At 33.3% G+C, this 19,211-nt stretch overlaps 1 protein-coding gene and 1 long non-coding RNA gene across 2 annotated transcripts; both read right to left on the minus strand.

The window, feature by feature from the left end:
• Window positions 1-582: 582 nt before the first annotated feature.
• LOC108370210 (uncharacterized) lies at window positions 583-4,869 on the minus strand. The gene is made up of 3 exons (XR_001848608.1): window positions 4,793-4,869; window positions 3,504-3,505; window positions 583-596 (listed from the first exon to the last, which is right to left on the minus strand). It is a non-coding gene; the product is annotated as an uncharacterized LOC108370210 (long non-coding RNA).
• Window positions 4,870-5,049: 180 nt separating this feature from the next.
• On the minus strand, window positions 5,050-16,022 carry LOC108370209 (serum response factor homolog A-like). Its single transcript, XM_017625495.1, has 3 exons — window positions 15,959-16,022; window positions 15,491-15,830; window positions 5,050-6,055 (listed from the first exon to the last, which is right to left on the minus strand). Exon 3 carries the CDS (start codon window positions 5,602-5,604, stop codon window positions 5,050-5,052), a length of 555 nt encoding a protein of 184 aa, XP_017480984.1. The 5' UTR covers window positions 5,605-6,055; window positions 15,491-15,830; window positions 15,959-16,022.
• Between the last annotated feature and the right edge of the window lie 3,189 nt (window positions 16,023-19,211).

Here is a 19,211-nt window from a genome sequence, read left to right on the forward strand (position 1 = left end):
TGGCATTACAAATAAATACCTTAGTACTCGTACAGTGTTCAGCATGCAGCTTTCTACTCTTTAATGCCGCTGAAGCCGTTGAGCTGCTAGTGGGTGCACCGTGGCAAACAATCAGGCAATCGCTGATTCTGTAGCTGTGCGGTGCGGTGCGGTGTGTATTTGGAGCACAGGCATTTTGGCATCAGTTGATTTAACAAACATTGCTCGTACGTGAAATTCTTACAGATTTTAATCTACTTTTTTTTTAGCTTGTGTGATGTGAGTGTATGCTTTTTCCATATATGTACATTCATATGTACTTTGAGACTTTTTTCGCAGTGACTGCGCAAATTTGGTATGTGACTTTGGTTCTGTTTAAATATTTAATGATGCCTTAAGAGCAAGTTAGTCAATGGTACTTTACAACATAAAAAGAAGTGTAAAAAAAAAATTATGCTAATTGCATTGTAAGGCGTGCAAGGTTTAAAAGCTCATCAAGTAAGCCGAGAATTGTCGGTTGTGATTAAATTGATTCTCTGAATTAAAAGTATTTCATTTAATTCTATATTATTAAAATTTATATATTTATTTCGTACTCAAAATAAGATGTGAGATTGCTGTGAAAGGACGCAAACACAGAGATTACAAAATTTTACTTTTGATAGTTACAAAATAGTCTCATGTATACGGTTTTTGGAACATTTGTAGAAATAGGAGTACATACTTTCCAATTAGTAAAGGACTCTGCGAGTTGATAGCTTGGTCAAACAGTACTTTTTTTCGGATTCATATAACTAATTTGCTATTGTTTTTAAATTTTGTTTTTTCAAAAATATTTTCTATAGCTTTATCTCTAATCTTAAAAAAAAAATAAAATTTAAATAAAATGTATGTATCTTTGTATCTAAAATATGTTTACTTTTTTCAAATTGGGATGTTTTTTCGCTCAAAAGAAATCCTAGGTCGCTTTTGTAGTCGCTTAGTGGAATGCGACTAGTTAATCTTTCAAAATTAGCGTTTAGTAACTCGAATGACGGTTTTTTAATTTTTAATGTATTACCTATTTTATTGTTTTTCGATAGATATTATTTCGTAAGTGTTTCTTAAAACTTACAAGTAACTTTTAAATAAAAAATACAACCGACTTCATTTCTCATATAAAAATTTAAGACTATATCTAAACCAAATTAGTATGAAACCACCTCTAGGGTACCACCTTTCCTTTAAAACAAATTATGGAAATCGGTTAACGTGGTCCAATTTTGTGCGGTAATATATATAAAAAAAAATAAAAGATAAAATATTTCGACGAGCCTCGATAATATAAGACCCACAAGGTGTATACCTCTAGAATAATAATTTAATTTATTATTGCGAAAAATCTAAATGTGAAAATCTGAATATCCAATATTCAAAATTACATAATTCGGCATAATTCGAATTTTATTAAAAAAAGATGCTATTTATTCGTCTGTATTTAGTTTCTAAAAAAATCCCACCGGGCGATTAGGGGCATTGGACTCTCGGATGGGCTCAATGTTATTTTACAAGCCAAATTCGTACACACTCGGATAACAGGGACAGGGAACTTGATATACCTTTTCATTTGACAGCGATGGTTTCAAGCTTGAGCGCGGAGTTGAAGCAGACGTTTTCTCTTAATACTTGGAGTTAAAAAGATTAATGCATCTACCTGACTATGCAAGTGTTTTCCAAGCAGATGGTATTGCTGAAGGCTATCGTCCATTAAGACGTAATAGCTTCCACCACCGTTAATGAAGGCGGCTCGCAATTTTCTTCGACAGCCAGGCGCCCATTTTGGCTCTATTGTCTTTTACAACAAATTTTAATCAGACTAAGGATTATAGAACTATTTTTAATACGGTTGGTGGTCAGTTAGAAGTGGATTTACTTTGGATCCCTGGTCATCGAAACGTTCTTGGAAATGAGGCGGAAATTGAGAGCCGGATATCTTCCCAAAACGGATGTAGTTTTATAGAGTAAAAATCGGTACCCCCGATTAAACTCGATTAGACCATTTTGCCCTGAAAATGCAATTTTATGCGTGTTAAACTTTTTACTACGCATTTGTATATGACCTGCCTTGCGTGTACTTTAGTTAGTCTACAGAAGGTTTTGTAACCGTGAAGAACTCAGGGAGCACTACATATGTTTTGCTATGCGGTACGGTATCCAGCTCTGTAGTACTGTTTTGTAAGCTGCAAAAGCGTCAAGGGTACGGAAGCAATCTTTTAGACGTTGTTATCTTATGTGTGGGACCTCAGTGCTAATAAAGGGGTCCCATACTGCAGATGTATTTCGAAGACGTGTCTCTTCTAATGCATGTTTTGTGACAACTTCTCTTGCATAAATCTCTGCTTTGAGGTTCGAACCAAATATATGTGCTATCCCCAGTTTTACCATTTTAAAATTTTAAACCGGCCTCAAAACGTAGGAGGTCATTAGTTCGTCGGTATTTACCACGTTAACCGATTGTTATAATTCTTTTTGTAAATTAAAGGTGGTATCTCAGAGGCGGTCCCTTATTCATTTGGTGTAGGTCATTGCATCATGAAGATATTAACGGTATTCTTAAATTTGCATATGAGAATTGAAGTCGGTTTTTTTGTTTGCTTAAAAATTACTTATTATACTTATGCGTACCAAACTTTGCATTAAGCTTGGTATATGGGCTCCCTATGGTCCAGAGGACTTGATTCGCAATAAGTAGAAATTACTATTCGCGTGTCATTGAAACAAATTTATTTCCGACCTTTGCTTTTTTATCCGGTTTGGAAGGGAGTTATTGCAACAGGGATGTTGAATATATCAGTTCTCTCTTTTAAAGCTATAGGTAACTAACGGTTTTACAATAGCATTAAATCAACAGCTCGCATGTTTAACACATTTTTGTCGTCATATCAATAAAAGCATATCAATTAAGGATGCAAACGATGCATCGATGGTTTGGTTATATCGGTTCAATTTTCGATGTTTGCCATCGATGTTTACAATTTACTAACATCGCGAATATGACGATACATCGATGGAAGTTTTACCGATGTTTTAAACATCGACTTTAAGGAGATTCTCCGACTTTCTTTCCGTATGTTTGGCTGACCTCAAATTTATTATTCATTCAGAANTCAATTTTCGATGTTTGCCATCGATGTTTACAATTTACTAACATCGCGAATATGACGATACATCGATGGAAGTTTTACCGATGTTTTAAACATCGACTTTAAGGAGATTCTCCGACTTTCTTTCCGTATGTTTGGCTGACCTCAAATTTATTATTCATTCAGAATATTTTTGTTACTTATGGCCTTATAACAATTATATTCAACAATTTTATTGACCTTGAGGCTGTTTCTCATGAAAAATGTTATTGGAAATCAACAATAATTTACAAAAGGTAGAAGTTATAGCTGCTATTTTGGAGATCACCACATCGCCTCAGTGACCACGGTTGAAGAAGTCTGATTAGTAGATGTGGTGATCTCCCAAATAGCAGCTATAACTTCTTACCTTTGTAAATTATTGTTGCTTTTCTACAACATTTTTCATAAAAAATGGTCCAAGCTCAATAAAATTGTTGGATTCATTCTAAATGCTAATTACCTAGCGGTTAAAACAGAACCAAACACGCCTTAGAATTTCAACAAGATCAGGCCTAGGATCTTTAGACCCGAACGACCATAGGATGGTATGAATTTCGATTCTAATAATAGTGAGGGTATAGAAAANTTTAGACCCGAACGACCATAGGATGGTATGAATTTCGATTCTAATAATAGAGAGGGTATAGAAAGGATAATAAAATACAGGAAAATACATTCATAATTATTAAAGTATTTATTATTGATTTCAATTTAACTAGAAATTAACAAATTGCAAAACATCGCAAACCATCGCTATATCCGTGTTTCTCTGGCGATGTATTTTAGCCTCGATGTTCTTTTCTCCAATGCATATTGTATGTTTCTGTATTAAAATTTTGGCTTGAAAAGCTTTGTGGTTTTGCTGATTAAAATTTTGTGTTTTAAAAATGTGTGTAATAAATATTTTTCGCATCAATTTAAAACTCAGAGCGATGAAAGTAAAAGTGATGCCATCAACACGAATAAACTCATGCTTAGTGACCCAAATATATGAGGAGTTAAGTGAATGTTAATAACGCTAGTGCTCTGAGTTTTTGAAATAGGAGTGCTCTTTAAAAATACAACTCCTCAGGGGAAGAACGTATTTCGATGACTTTACGAAGTCTGCATTTACAGTCAGATCTTAAAACATTATACATCGATATTCTTGTTTCGAGAAGAATTTTTTTTTTTTTTGAAAGTTCATTGGCCTCAATTACGTTATTCTAGCACTTATTTAGGCTCACCAAAAAACATTAAAGCTTTGCTATGGAAATATTTCGATTTTAAGGCAATTTAGATTTTTTTTTCAAAAAGGAGAGGTCGCCTTTTGTAATTTTTCGTCAAATCCTCGGCATTTGCAGCCAGATCTTAAAGTATGATACATATGTCAGCTTTTTTTCTTTTTTTCCTTGTAAGGTAGTACAGTCTAATGGGCATACATACAAAAGTCGTATGTAATTACTTAATTTAAAATTGGTAGAGAATTAAATATTTTCATTATTTAATCTATCTTTTTATCGCCTTACATATTTTTAAAGTTTTTCTCCGACGGCTAACGAAATGTATGTACTAAAGTACTATGCATGATTTAACTTTACAAATATTATACATATTTTATTTCTTTGAAAATTAATCTCAACTCTTTAAGCATATCTTTTCGCACTCACCTTGCTTTGGCGAGCTGCTGCTCATCACCTGTTGTGGCGATTGTTGTTGTGAATGTATTTGATATTGTTGCTGCTGTNAATTACTTAATTTAAAATTGGTAGAGAATTAAATATTTTCATTATTTAATTTATCTTTTTATAGCCTTACATATTTTTAAAGTTTTTCTCCGATGGCTAACGAAATGTATGTACTAAAGTACTATGCATGATTTAACTTTACAAATATTATACATATTATATTGCTATGAAAATTAATCTCAACTCTTTTCGCACTCACCTTGCTTTGGCGAGCTGCTGCTCATCACCTGTTGTGGCGATTGTTGTTGTGAATGTATTTGATATTGTTGCTGTTGCTGTTGTTGTTGTTGTTGTACTGCTACGCAAGCCTGCTGTTGGGCAGCACAAGCAGCTGCTGCAGCAGCGGCTGCAGCTTGCTGTTGATGATGTTGTGCTACTGCAGCGGCAGCAGCTTGTTGTTGCTGTTGTTGGGCCACAACAGCGGCTTGTTGCTGCTGATGTGCCACTTGTGCGGCCTGCTGCTGCTGCTGTTGTTGTTGCTGCTGAACAACAGCCTGTTGATTAGCTGACATTTGCTGAGCGGCAGCAGCTTGCTGTTGAGCCTGCTGTTGTTGCTGCTTGCTCACAGCGACTACGGCATTATTCTGATGATGCGTTTGCTGCATATGCGACTGATGAATCGTTAACAATTTGGTTTCATAGGGCTTGGCATGCGGCGCGCCCACCGACAAGGGTTGGCTGCTGATCGTCATTTGTGCTGTGGCTGGCATCATGAGAGTCGGCATTGCCAACATCTTTGCTAGAGCGACAGGGGCGGTTGGCTGCTGTTGTTCTTTTCGCTGTGGCTGTGGCTGTGGCTACGACTGCTGTTTTATTTATTTTTTTTTGTGCAAATTGAATGAGGAGCACAATATTGCAAATTTATTTATACAATATTTATTGATTGCTGATGTAACGACAGTTTCAATTTATTGGTCAGATGCGAGTTGTTTGATCGATTGCACGCAATTTCGTAGCAATTTTATAGCTTTGGCTTTCGGCTTAGCGCTATTTTCGGGGAGTTTATTTATTTACCGCCTTTCTTGTATTAGCGTGTATTTACTTAACAATTTTTATTTATGTTTATTATTTAAATTTGCATGCACTTTCTTATTACGCAAAGTTTTTGAGTACGTGTAATTTTGTATGAAACCGAACACCTTGGATGAGTTCAATGCTTTTCAGGATCGATTTTTCTTTAGCAATCTTTTAATAATGAATTCATTTAAAATTTTAAATATTTTTCTCAGCAAAATTTTATTTGCGTTGTTTTTACTAATGTCTTTTGCTATAAAGATCGTCTTTGACCGTCATGTATCACAGACCAATAAATCTAGTTTTCATTCAATTTTCTTTAAATTTTATAAGTTATTATTAAAATTAATCANTGCTGTGGCTGGCATCATGAGAGTCGGCATTGCCAACATCTTTGCTAGAGGACGAGCGGTTGGCTGCTGTTGTTCTTTTCGCTGTGGCTGTGGCTGTGGCTACGACTGCTGTTTTATTTATTTTTTTTTGTGCAAATTGAATGAGGAACGCAATGTTGCAAATTTATTTATACAATATTTATTGATTGCTGATGTAACGACAGTTACAATTTATTGGTCAGATGCGAGTTGTTTGATCGATTGCGTGCAATTTCGTAGCAACTTATAGCTTTGGCTTTCGGCTTAGCGCTATTTTCGGGGAGTTTATTTATTTACCGCCTTTCTTGTATTAGCGTGTATTTACTTTACAATTTTTATTTATGTTTATTATTTAAATTTGCTTGCACTTTCTTATTACGCAAAGTTTTTGAGTACGTGTAATTTTGTATGAAACCGAACACCTTGGATGAGTTCAATGTTTTTCAGGATCGATTTTACTTTAGCAATCTTTTAATAATGAATTCATTTAAAATTTTATATATTTTTCTCTGCAAAATTTTATTTGCTTTGTTTTTACTAATGTCATTTGCTATAAAGATCGTCTTTGACCGTCATGTATCACAGACCAATAAATCTAGTTTTCATTCAATTTTCTTTAAATTTTATAAGTTGTTATTAAAATTAATCGATGATAAATAACAAATGTATTTATTTGAAATGGTATTCAGGCGGAGGAAAGTGAAATAATTTATTTTTAGTAACAGTAGGCATCAACTAAAAGTATCCCTATATTCTCTTAATAGAAATTTAATAATTACTTTAATTTAGAAATTCTTTTTTTTTTGTCGGAACTGAAACACAGAACAACCAATGCACTCTGGCTACAAGCCCCTCATTTTACTGTTTTATTGTTCTATTTAGTCTGTTTAAAATCAACACACTTGTTTAAGAATAAATCTAAACAGAATACGGGTTGTCAATTAGCTCAGTTGTTCGTCTCTTATTATCTCATATCGCTGCCAAGGCCCCATACTTAATTAATCCTAACCGTGCCCCACCTCCTCATCCGCTTTAAGGCAAGAATGGCAAAAGGGGATTGTCATTGAAATCAAATACCCAGGAAGACATTCAGCCACATAGAGATCGAGCATATTTTGTATAAAGTACTAGACGGTCTCAACAACAGCAACTTCAGTACTATTGAAACCAAACAACATAATACCGGGAGACATACNCATCCGCTTTAAGGCAAGAATGGCAAAAGGGGATTGTCATTGAAATCAAATACCCAGGAAGACATTCAGCCACATAGAGATCGAGCATATTTTGTATAAAGTACTAGACGGTCTCAACAACAGCAACTTCAGTACTATTGAAACCAAACAACATAATACCGGGAGACATACATTATGTAAATTAAATTGTTGCATGAAAGAAAAAAACGAATGTAAAAAAGCTTATTAAAATTCTTATCAAACTCTAAAATTTGTTTGGGTAACCCTGAGCACGGAGATTCGATCGGAAGCCCCCGAAACTCAGAGTGAAAAATCCAATCTGGCAGCCCTAGCGTAAACTGCCNCATTATGTAAATTAAATTGTTGCATGAAAGAAAAAAACGAATGTAAAAAAAGCTTGTTAAAATTCTTATCAAACTCTAAAATTTGTTTGGGTAACCCTGAGCCCGGAGATTCAATCGGAAGCCCCCGAAACTCAGAGTGAAAAATCCAATCTGGCAGCCCTAGCGTAAACTGCGAAAAGAGTTAGCGAAACACATTTCCCTCAACACAAAATTTGGTGACTATATCCAATAATGTAACCATAACCAAATTGATGTAACTGAATTCTGAATTGATAAATATTTCTATTTCTATGTTTCACGTCGTAAAATCTTAAGTACCGCGTATACAACAAATGCGAGATTATTTTTTTTAAAGATATAAATACATTAGGTTAGTTTTTGTGATATCAATATTTATGTGTATTGTAAAGAAGACACTTTTTTATATTTATCTACGTATAGTGCACGAAAATTCAAAAATTTTCAAAAAGTTTCTAGAGGTAACCAGAACTACCGGGGTTTGAAAAACCTTATATTGTTCTTAACGGGAAAAATTCGATCATCTATAAATCTGTAAGTTTTTGTTCGATCAAAACAAGTGGTCTGTTAGCTGACGCGTATTTCAATTGCCTTTTCAGTAATAATTGATATTGATCGGACCTTCCAGTTTAGTCGCGAATGAAATCATACCCCGAAAACGCACAAGTGCTGCAAAAACATCGATGTTTAAGACTATCGATTTTTCGATGTTTTTACCAACAAAACATTGATAGTATCGATACTATCGGGTTTTCTTGCGAATTATAACTTTTTGTTTAAAATTGAAATTCTTATAAATTAACAAATATTATAATTTTTAACAAACTATATTTATTACTTTAAAATTAATTTAATTAGTTAATTAATTTAGAATGAAAATGTATTAATAAGGCAGTAACATGACTCATTTGCCTTATATTTAAAGCCACATTGAATATTGGAAGTTATTCATTAATTAAATGAAAAATAAAAAGTAATATAAAAAAAAACGTTCATAAGGCAACAACACAACTAATTGATGTCTTATTAAATAAATAAAGTATGTATATTTGTCCGATAAAGCAATAATTTAAGGTACACTTCAGTTTTTTAGTCTTAATTCTCTCTATTAGAGGTCATAATTTTTAAGAGCAATAACTTCCTGAAACATTTGTCCGTACGCTTTTACGTTCAAATTCAGCTAAACTGTAAAATTTTATATTGCCCCAAATCATCAATGGATAAATTTTCTTATGATGGCATATCTTCTAAAAACATCTTCTAAAAACAAACGGTTGTAGGGTCGAATAAGAAAAAAATAATATTTTAAGTTATCAGATTTCAAACAAAATAAAAAGGTGATCCATACAAAATTTATATGTTTATATTTTAAGAACCATCCTAATCTATATATATAAATATTAATACGCTAACATAAATTTTGTCTCCGTTCGTTTGACGATTCTACTGAACCGATTTCAAAACCAAGAACGCTATTGAAACCCAAGAATGATAGAATACAAGATTGCGCCAATCGAGCTGAGGGCAACTGGCCGTGACGTCAAAATATACCAGAATAAGAGAGCAAGATGAACTCGACAAGAAAAAGAAGAAGCATCGAACAAAAGGCAGTATTGCCAAGTTTTGAATTTGAAAAAGCACCAAACTTTTATTGGTGTATTTTATGGACTTTATATGAATACATAGTTAGGATGCCGATTCAAATTAATAAAAATCAATGTTTTTTGCACAACGGTCGATTTCTTCTGGCATGATTGAAGGTGCTGCACATATTTCGTTGTCGCTTATGATTGTCAATGTGCCATGATTTTGTTTAAATTTTTGTAAAATTGCTTAGCACACTTACGATTGCTATAAATCTTGCTTCCATTTTTTTAAGATTTTCTAATTTGAAGTCTTCAAACTAAAAACAAAATCACCATAAACGCACCAAGCACAAAACTCAAAAATTTTCGCGTTTTGAATACCCACTAAATTTGGTGCGAAAAGCATGAAGTTGGCAACAGTGAATGTAAACAAAAGTATATTATGACGTCAGCGATTGGGTGGATGCTGTCAAATTGACGAAGAGAGGGTTAGCGGTCCGCGAATGGCGCGACCTTTATTTTCTGGATTGTGATTGAAACCGCATTTTTCTGTAGATAAGTTTTTATGGTTTCGAAATTGGTGGAAAATTGCGGCCAGAATCGTCGTTTGGAAAATTTCCGTATTTGTGTATGGTTCTGGTTGAAACCTGTTCAGTTTGAGTTGTTTTCGCATTTTGTTTCACTCTGTAGTAAAGATAAATGTGGTGATGAAGAAATAAATGATAGCGATGAAGACAAAGAAGAGAATGCAAAAGTGAAGACAAAGACGACAATGAGAAATATATAAGAATTAGGGTAACGAGAGTGTATGAAAATGTAGTGAAATTTTTCGATAGGAATCGAAGTAAATTCAGTCATAAAAAATTTGTGTTATCGAAATTTATCGAATCATCGAAATTTAAAGATATCGAAATTTAACAAGTTATGCATGTTATTGAAATATCGCGCAAAAGATTATTCAAATTGATCAATGCTTATTGAGTTGTTGAAATCTACGGATAGATTTCGAGCTACAAAAATTTATGGGACTATCGAAATGTGTCAGGTAAATAAAATTCATCTAATTAATGATATTTATTGAATTATCATTGTTTATAGAGTTGCAATGAATTCTTTGAACTTATCAATTTATCGATATTTATTTATTTAACTGAAATTATTGGTTTTATCGAATCGAAGTTTTTGGAATAATATATCGTGCTATCGAAATTTCAATGTTATATGAGTTTACCGAGTTACCGTATCACCAGAGTGTAACGTGTTATCAAAGTTTATCGATAGCTTTCGGAAAAGATGGAGCTATAAAAACGAAGCGAGCTATCGAAAATTATAGAGGTGTCCAAAGTTAATCGAGTTATAGAAAACGAAAAATGGTCGAAATTAGTCGAACTATCGACTTTGTTCGATATGTATGAAATAATCCATATTTAAAGACAAACTGGAATGTATGGAGTCAACTACAAACCCTGCCAAAGGCCTTCCAAAATATTAAAAATTGTAGTAGTCACGTCTTAGAGCCAAAGCAGAAAATTTTCCGGTACGTAATTTTAAACGACATGCTAAGTTAGAAAACCCGTCCAAGGGCCTTAAAAAACAAGAAATGAGGTCGAATTTCGACAGTAACTGGCGCTGCTAGTATATTTTTAAATATTTAAAAATATGTACCAAGTTTTATGGTTCAACCAACGTACGAAAACTGGATAAATATAGCAACTGGAAATTGTGGGTTGAGAGGCGCGTTTGATACAATAGTTGACTTTATACTTAATAGGCGAGTTTTAGTGCACTTGCAATTTTTAGTGGATAGTTCAAAGAGCAGTAATATAAATATTTATATTTTCTATTTTAGGTAAATAAACAGTGAAAGTACATTTATATAAAAAGAATATAAATTTGACGAAATCTATTTTTTGTTAGGCCACTACTAATCGTCCGAATCATGGAATTGTTTTCAAATTTATTTAAAGAAACTCAATTGGTGTTCTCAGTTCCAGCTAAGGAAGTTAATTTACGAATGCACCTTTCTGTCAAAAAAAAAAAAAATTAAGGATCTGCTAATTAAAAGGACTGCTGTCATTGAAAATTGTGTCTACAGTAAATATGCTGACATATATTAAATGAAAAATTTTCCAAAATATGTTTATCTGGCCATATATGTATGTATCTACCATATACTAAGTTTCATCAAGTGACTTTCATATACGAAAAAAATATACATATGTATATATTTCCTATGTACGTGATTCTGGTATGCTTCAAATATTTTTAGCAACAAAATTTCATTTCATATTTAAGACATCATGTGCGCAACACTTCCTGTGAGGCACGCACTTATCTGCATTTCATGTCTACTTACAGAATTCACGATTTCCGTTGATTGTCTACTGCGTGATAAAAATATTTACATTACCAAAAACTGCAGCATGTTCAAATTTCCGCATTTTCACATTTCTGGTTTTTATGATACAAGTCTCAAGTGCATACATAAAAAATTACTTGCACGCATACAGACGTATGAATGAATGTATATAAGCAATATATATATAAAGCAGAAAACGCATGAAAACATAATTTTACAAAAGAAAAATTTATACATGCATACATATGTATACATAAGTATATATGTATGTACTTGCATGTATATGAATATGTGCATTCGTTAGCCATTATAAAAACAATGTAAAACAAAGTATGAAAAGGAAGTCTGCACTTTTTATCGAAAGCCCTACTATCGGCTGCTACTTCTCTTCTTCTGCTTTAATTTTTTCGCATTTGTGTACACAGGATTTTGAGAATTCTTCCTTTTATCGTGCACTTGAGTTTCACAAAACAAACGAGGAAGAAGCCCAAATATTTAATGACTTTTCCGCTTTCACACGAATTCAACTAGACTTACAGTTTTACGATCGTACAAACACAAGTGATGGAATAAGCAAAAAAGTGAAAAATTTACATTACATATACTACATAGCTGTTCACAAATATATAAGTATACGTATAAAGTATGTAACAGATGCATATATGTAAGTATGTACTTATGTACATCGGATAATAATAATAATAATAGATTGGCGCTTACACATATGTTAGTGTTTGGCCGAGCTTCTCCTCCGATTTGTGGCGTGCGCCTTGATGTTGTCACACAAAGCGGAGGGACCTACAGTTTTACGCCGACTCCGAACGGCGATTGTATTTTTATGAGAAGCTGTTTTTCATGGCAGAAATACACTCGGAGGTTTGCCATTGCCTGCCGAGGGACGACCGCTGTTAAGAAAAAACCTTTTTTCTATATTTTTTGCGATGTTGCTTTGACCAGGGTTTGAACCCAGGCGTTGCGGAGTGGAAGCGCGCACTGCTTACCACTACACCACAGCGGCCGACACATCGGATAATATGAGCTTTAAATATAGCCTCATTCGAGCGCTTCCCCCTTTTCGTTGGGCGTGTATGCGCGTGTACATAATTTCTCCAAATGTGCCTTTACTTAAATGTCTATGTATGTATGTATATGCTAGTGCGTGTGTAATTATGTCAACAGCTGAGAAAATCGATTCCATGTACTATATACTTACGTATGCAACGCAACAAAATCTAAAATCATGTAAAAGAGGAAATTAAAGCAGCAACATATGGATGAATATGGATTTTATGGATACAGCAATGTGAAGCTGAATACTTATTTTCACACTCCATCTGTGCAGCTGCTATTGAGTTCGCTGATTTCAATTGAAATTGAGAAGTTAAAAAGTTTAAGGAAAATGATTCACATAAAGAATTTTAACTGGAAAGTTGTGAATGCAGAGAAGAATTTGAGAACAAAATTTTTGAATAATGATGTGAAGGTGAAGAATCTTTTAATTTGTCTTTCATACATATATAAGTACATACATACATACATGCATTAAAGGAAACTTATCATGACGAACAATTTTTTTGTTTGTTTTAAAAACTTATTTACAAACAAAATTGCCCGAGTATTAAATTTACAGTGCTCTAGCTACTTTTGCCAGCTCCTAAATACATATTTTAATATTACAAATTTTTATTTTTATTTTTTTTATTTAAGCAAATTTTTAAGAAATAATTACTTTTAATTGATATATGCGAATTTCCATCGGGCATTAAATGACCAAAAATTTTAGTGACAAATTGAGGCATTAAAAAGGCGGTATCATTACGTTATATGTACATAAAATTAATTTAGTTGGCTTCCACCTCCCTTCTGTTTAATGGAGGAATATTTTTCGTAATTTTTACTATTTAAATGCCTAGTGAAAATTCGGCATTAGAAAATTGTGAGCTACTCTGCAGTCCCTTTAAATATGCCAACTGCATTTTAAATAGTTGTTTCGCTAATATTTATTTTGATAAGAACTTAACTGGAAACGTAGTATGAAAACTATGTTACTTAAACTATCTCTTGCGGTATTTTAAAAAAATATGCCCTAGAATTTTTAAATTGAAAAATTCTGGTGATGAACAATTAAAAAAAAGTCTTGCAAATACATTTCGCCAGATCTAAATGCATTTAAATGAATAACGAAAAATCCTTGTGACTCTCGCTTGAGTCTATTCAAACCAAAATGAATAATTAGCGCTTTTGAATATTATATATATATTTGCTATAAATTAAATAAGTTTACAAGGAAAGTTTAAGAAAATATTAAAAATTTGCAACAATCCTTTATTTAAATCTACTAGGTATGTGCGACTGATCAATTTATCGAATAAACTGATTAATTGAAACCTGATTAATTAATTAATCAAAAAAATAATCATTTTTGATTAATTGGAGTTATTAATTTATGAGTTAATTACCTTTTTATAAATCAGAAACTAATTAATTCTATTAATCAGAAAACCGACTAATCATAACCTGATTAATTATAACCTGATTAATCAGAAACGTGGTTACTATATCAATGCATATTTTTTATGATAGAAACAAATTTATACACATTAGTACATTAGGGTTGTACAAAATAAATAAAGTCATAATTTTAGTGTTTTCACTCCTTAGGAATTTTCTATATCGCAAACATTATACGCATATTATTATTTTTTTATCAAAAATCATGTAGAGGCCGCTAAAAGCGGTCAAAGTTTTCCGTGTATTTTATATGGGAAAGAAACAACTTTTCGTATAAATTTTAAAGAATTCACGAAAATCAATATTTTTCGATTGGAAAATTCTGCTTCTCTTCAGGAGATTCCCAATAATAATACCCAATTATTTATTTTTCACATGCATTTTTGGACCACTCTAATATATATACATATACNCCCAATTATTTATTTTTCACATGCATTTTTGGACCACTCTAATATATATATAATGTATGTAGTTTTTTCATTTCAAGCAGCAACATAGCAAGGCGCTCGTTCGGAATAACATTTTTGTTAATAAGAAAAATATTGTATTATATTATACAAAAAGTTTTTATTTGATATGTAAACTTACTGAAAATAAATGAAAATAGTTACTCATATTTCAATTATTATTTTTTTTTAATAAATAGTATTACTCAGGATCTGATTAATCAAAATCACATTAATCACGCTTTTTGATTAATCAGGATTATGATTAATTAAAGAATTATTTATTACCTATTTATAGTATATATAAGTCTAATTATTTTTTAATATTTAAATTTTCACGATTTTTTTTTATTTTTTTTTATAAAACTTGTTTTTTACTTTTCAAAAAAAAAGATATTCTGTAGCTGGTTTTTACCTTTCTAAAAATTTTAGTAAAAATTACTATCATTACTTCTCTACTTCAATTCAACCATGTCCACACTTTACTAACATTAAGCATATGTATGTAGTTGATTCAAACAATTACTTAAGTATATGCATGTATGTTAAATTTTTTATAGTTTACATAACAGTATGTAGCTAATATGTATACGCTGCGAGCACACCCCTGCCTATATATAGCACATAATGAAATACATATAGAATAACAAACTCAAAATCAAATCCATATTAGTCTGATTTGCTAAATCAAACACTCTCACTTCGATAAGTCTTTCACTTTCCTCCAGCCACTTCAAATAATAAACGCTTGCCAAAAGTAAAACATTCTTACAGTATGTACATAAGAATATAGTATATACGACTATCATATACTCCTTTCTTTGCCACTAACAATTCAATTAAATTAAAAACTTTTTTTTTACTTTCGGCTATGCGAACTTTCACTTGTTTTTAAGAAGTTGTTTCAAATATTTATGCTTATTTGCTTTTTGAAAATTTTTTGTTTCTTTCGCGTTTCAGCAAAATTCACTTTTTATTCACGTTTAAAGTTCTCTATAACGCCTTTGTCATATATTTTTTTTTAACTTTGCATTTAAGCAATACAATTCAGATAAGTATTTTTTCTCAAAAAAAAGGTGGACTTTGACTTCGTAGTTTTGGATTTTCTTTCGCTGCTTTTTAAAATATTCTTTGCATTTATTTCTTTTTGTTTTTATTGCGTTTTGGCTCTTTATACTCGCTGCCTTTTATATATGTATATATATATATATATATATATATGCTTTGTGGTATGTGAGACTTTTCTTCAAATGCTGCTGCTTCTTCTCTCAAAAATTATAATAACAACTTAACGACAATGTAACGAATATCCTTTCTTTACGAGGGCACAATTCAAACTGAATGCGAAGCTTTGACGTCGCCTTCACAAATACTCAAAATCGCGAGGACAAAGCGTTGACGCTGCCAACTGCCAGTTGGCCGCTGTCAACGTAGCTGTCGGCAGTATGCAACACATCGTTTTCGAAATTGGTACGCGAAGTAGTGGCGGCATTCGCCTTCGTAGTCGCCATCATAGTTGGCGGCATAGTCCTATGCATAAACAACGAGTAAGCGAATGTTAGTGGCGTGCAGTGTCGTTAGCGACGGCTGCAGCGGCGTCGCCATTTCCCACAGTGCTCATTCGTTTATATTTACGGTTTGTAGAGGAAGCGAAAGATATTCGAAGAATTACAGTTATTTGTATGATTGACTTGGTTGTGGTAAGCGTTAGCTCTCTGTAGCTGCTCTCACTTGATTGCGCTCTTCGAAAAGGCACTTGCTCCTTAAAAACTATTGGAGATGCTCAGGCAAGCGCAAATGCGTGTTTCGAATATGCTAAGGATTCTTTGAGCATATTGGCTGGTGTTTCGTAAATTCGTGAAATTCTCATGAACTACGTCGGCCAAATGCTTTTGTTTAGACGCGAATAACAACTTTAGAACTCGTATTGGCTGCGAACAACTGCACTTTTGCTCGTGTTGAAGATAAGTTGAGACTCGTCGCTCGGAATTGCGAATATAATTTCGATATTCGAGAGGTGGAAGTCCTAGCTAATAATGGGATTTTTCAGTTTTATGAGTTCGACTTTCTACTTTAATGAGTTTAACTGTTCTACAAAATTATGGTTGGCCAATTTCGAAAAATCTATCTTTAGTAACTGTGGATTTTATGGCAGTTGAATAAGTGAAATTTGTGTTTGTTGTTATATGCGAGCATCGAGTAGAAGACCTATTCCACAATGTGGAATTGTCACGCAATTTAGCTCATTTTTAGCTGACTATTAAGTAGAGAAATAAAAAACAAAGTAAACATATTTTTAACGGTTTGAAATGTCGTGTTCTGTGTGTAACCTTCATGTGCTCGGAAGTCTACATTTGTAACATTTTCGTAAAAAATTTTTAATAAATAAAATAATTTTACTACACGTGTGTCTAGAGTTTTCAGTAATTTTATAAAAATCAATGGCTATTAAGTGTACCCAAATTTATTTTATTTAAGTCGATACTATATAACAGCGTGCGACAGACAATTTTACTCACAGAAAAATTTATATACTCACGAAACTCGGGTCAAACATAGTCAAACTGCGTTCTTAGATTTTCTCTCTGACGTCAGGATTTTTGCAATTTTAAGGGACTTTGCAATTTCAAGGATATGATAAATTCAATTATTATTGAAAAATTAGCGCAAAGTGTAATAACAGTAAGGATGTTGAATAAATAGCAAAACTCTGTAAGATTGAAAGAAAATTAAATGTGTTGGTGCTTTTGACAAGGACGAGCGAGTATTGAAATTGTCATTTTAACCTTATAAGTTAAGGATAAAAAATTATCCAAAAGGACATTTTTAATATATGTTTACTCTTTGGCACAAAGAATTTAACGTAAAAAACAGCGCCACAATAAAGGTATAGCGTTTGAAAACGAAATTGAGCTGTTCTTTATGATCGCGTACTTGGGGTTTACACAAGTCAATTTTGCAGATACAATAACAATACATTCACATTTTTTTTTATACCCGAGCGCACTTGTGCACAAGCGTATATTAATTTTGTTCAAATAACGGTTGTTTGTAACAGCCAAAACGAATCGAGATAGATATAGACAAATGTATACATAAATGATCAGGATGAAAAAAGAAATCGATTAAGCCATGTCTGTCTGTCCGTCCGTCCGTCCGTCTGTCCGTCTGTCCGTCTGTCCGTCTGTCCGTGTACACGATAACTCGAGCAAAAATTTAGATATCTCAACGAAATTTGGTATGTAGGTTTCCCTTAATCCAAGGTAGGTTGGTGTTGAAAATAGGCGAAATCGGACTTTAACCACGCCCACTTACCATATAACGGTAATTTCCAGAAATACAAAAACTGCACTGGCACAGTTGTTGGCCTTTGCATAACATACCAAATGGTTGCGCCGGGTATTTAATGTTCGGCTCCGCCCCAACTTAGACTTTCTTACTTGTTACTTATGTATTCACACTTCTCACATTGTCTTCGTCACAGTCTTCAAATATTCGAGGACATTTTATTCTCTGGACGCCTACTTTACCCAAACAATGTGAAAAACAAGATGTACATATTTTAATTGTCTTTTCTTGTATAAACGCAAGGTAATACAACTGTTAGCTGTGACGAACCTACCTTGATCGTTTCAATAAGACTTGCACCCTTGCATAAAGACAATACATATACGCCAGACTACATTCATGCAGCCAGTGAGGCGTTCACAGACAGAATCGACGCTTGAGATGGCTTTACCGAACAGTAATACTTTTTTTGTAAAATTTTGCTAGTTCATGTGTTGAACTGATGTCTTTAAATAAAAATAATATAAAATATTATAGCGTTTCTAATTGGTAACACTTCGGGCGCCTACCCCTTTAGGATTAAGCGACTTTGCAGTTTACCATGATTGCTTGCGTTCACTTTAGCTCCATTAGCAAAATTGTAATCTCCTAAGTCGAACTAAGGTATGCTAGAGCTCTGTATAAGCAACTAATCAACTTTAAATGATTCAAGCCATTATATTATTTAACCCTAAAAGCGTAATATATGCCTACGAGCCGTGTACGGAATCGGAATTTTTTTTAAATTGAACACAAAAATGCCTTTATATATTTTTATTTAATTAATCAATATAGGTTTTTTTTTTTGTAGGAGAGGGAAATGCTTTATGCACTGGCCGGGGGCGCTAGTCTCTATACTACCTTCCCCGAGTGTGGGACTCCCACCGAAGCGTGCTGGGCTACCCACTAAAACCCAAACTCCCACCGCCCGCGCAAGAATCCCGCATCTGGGACCGCAATTCTGCATGTCTTCAGATGCAGGAGCGCGCTGTTAGAGCCTTGGGGCTGCTCTTTTGTAGGGGAATTTCATTCGGGTGTCCTCAGTAGACAACCGGCCTCTCGTTTGCAGCGGAGTACGAATTTCACGTATCTCGCAACTGCTTCCCACTTTTCTGCGCTGGAAATCATTACCCCAACTATGTTGTTCGGAGTTATGTCTCCGTGTA

Source organism: Rhagoletis zephyria, unplaced genomic scaffold (assembly GCF_001687245.7).
Source record: "Rhagoletis zephyria isolate East Lansing unplaced genomic scaffold, Rhagoletis_zephyria_1.1 Rzeph_scaffold_04068, whole genome shotgun sequence".
Taxonomy (NCBI): domain Eukaryota; kingdom Metazoa; phylum Arthropoda; class Insecta; order Diptera; family Tephritidae; genus Rhagoletis; species Rhagoletis zephyria.

Coding starts and splice junctions, on each gene's coding strand:
- LOC108370209 (XM_017625495.1), bottom strand. CDS start 5,604: ATGTTGGCAATGCCGACTCTCATGATGCCAGCCACAGCACAAATGACG.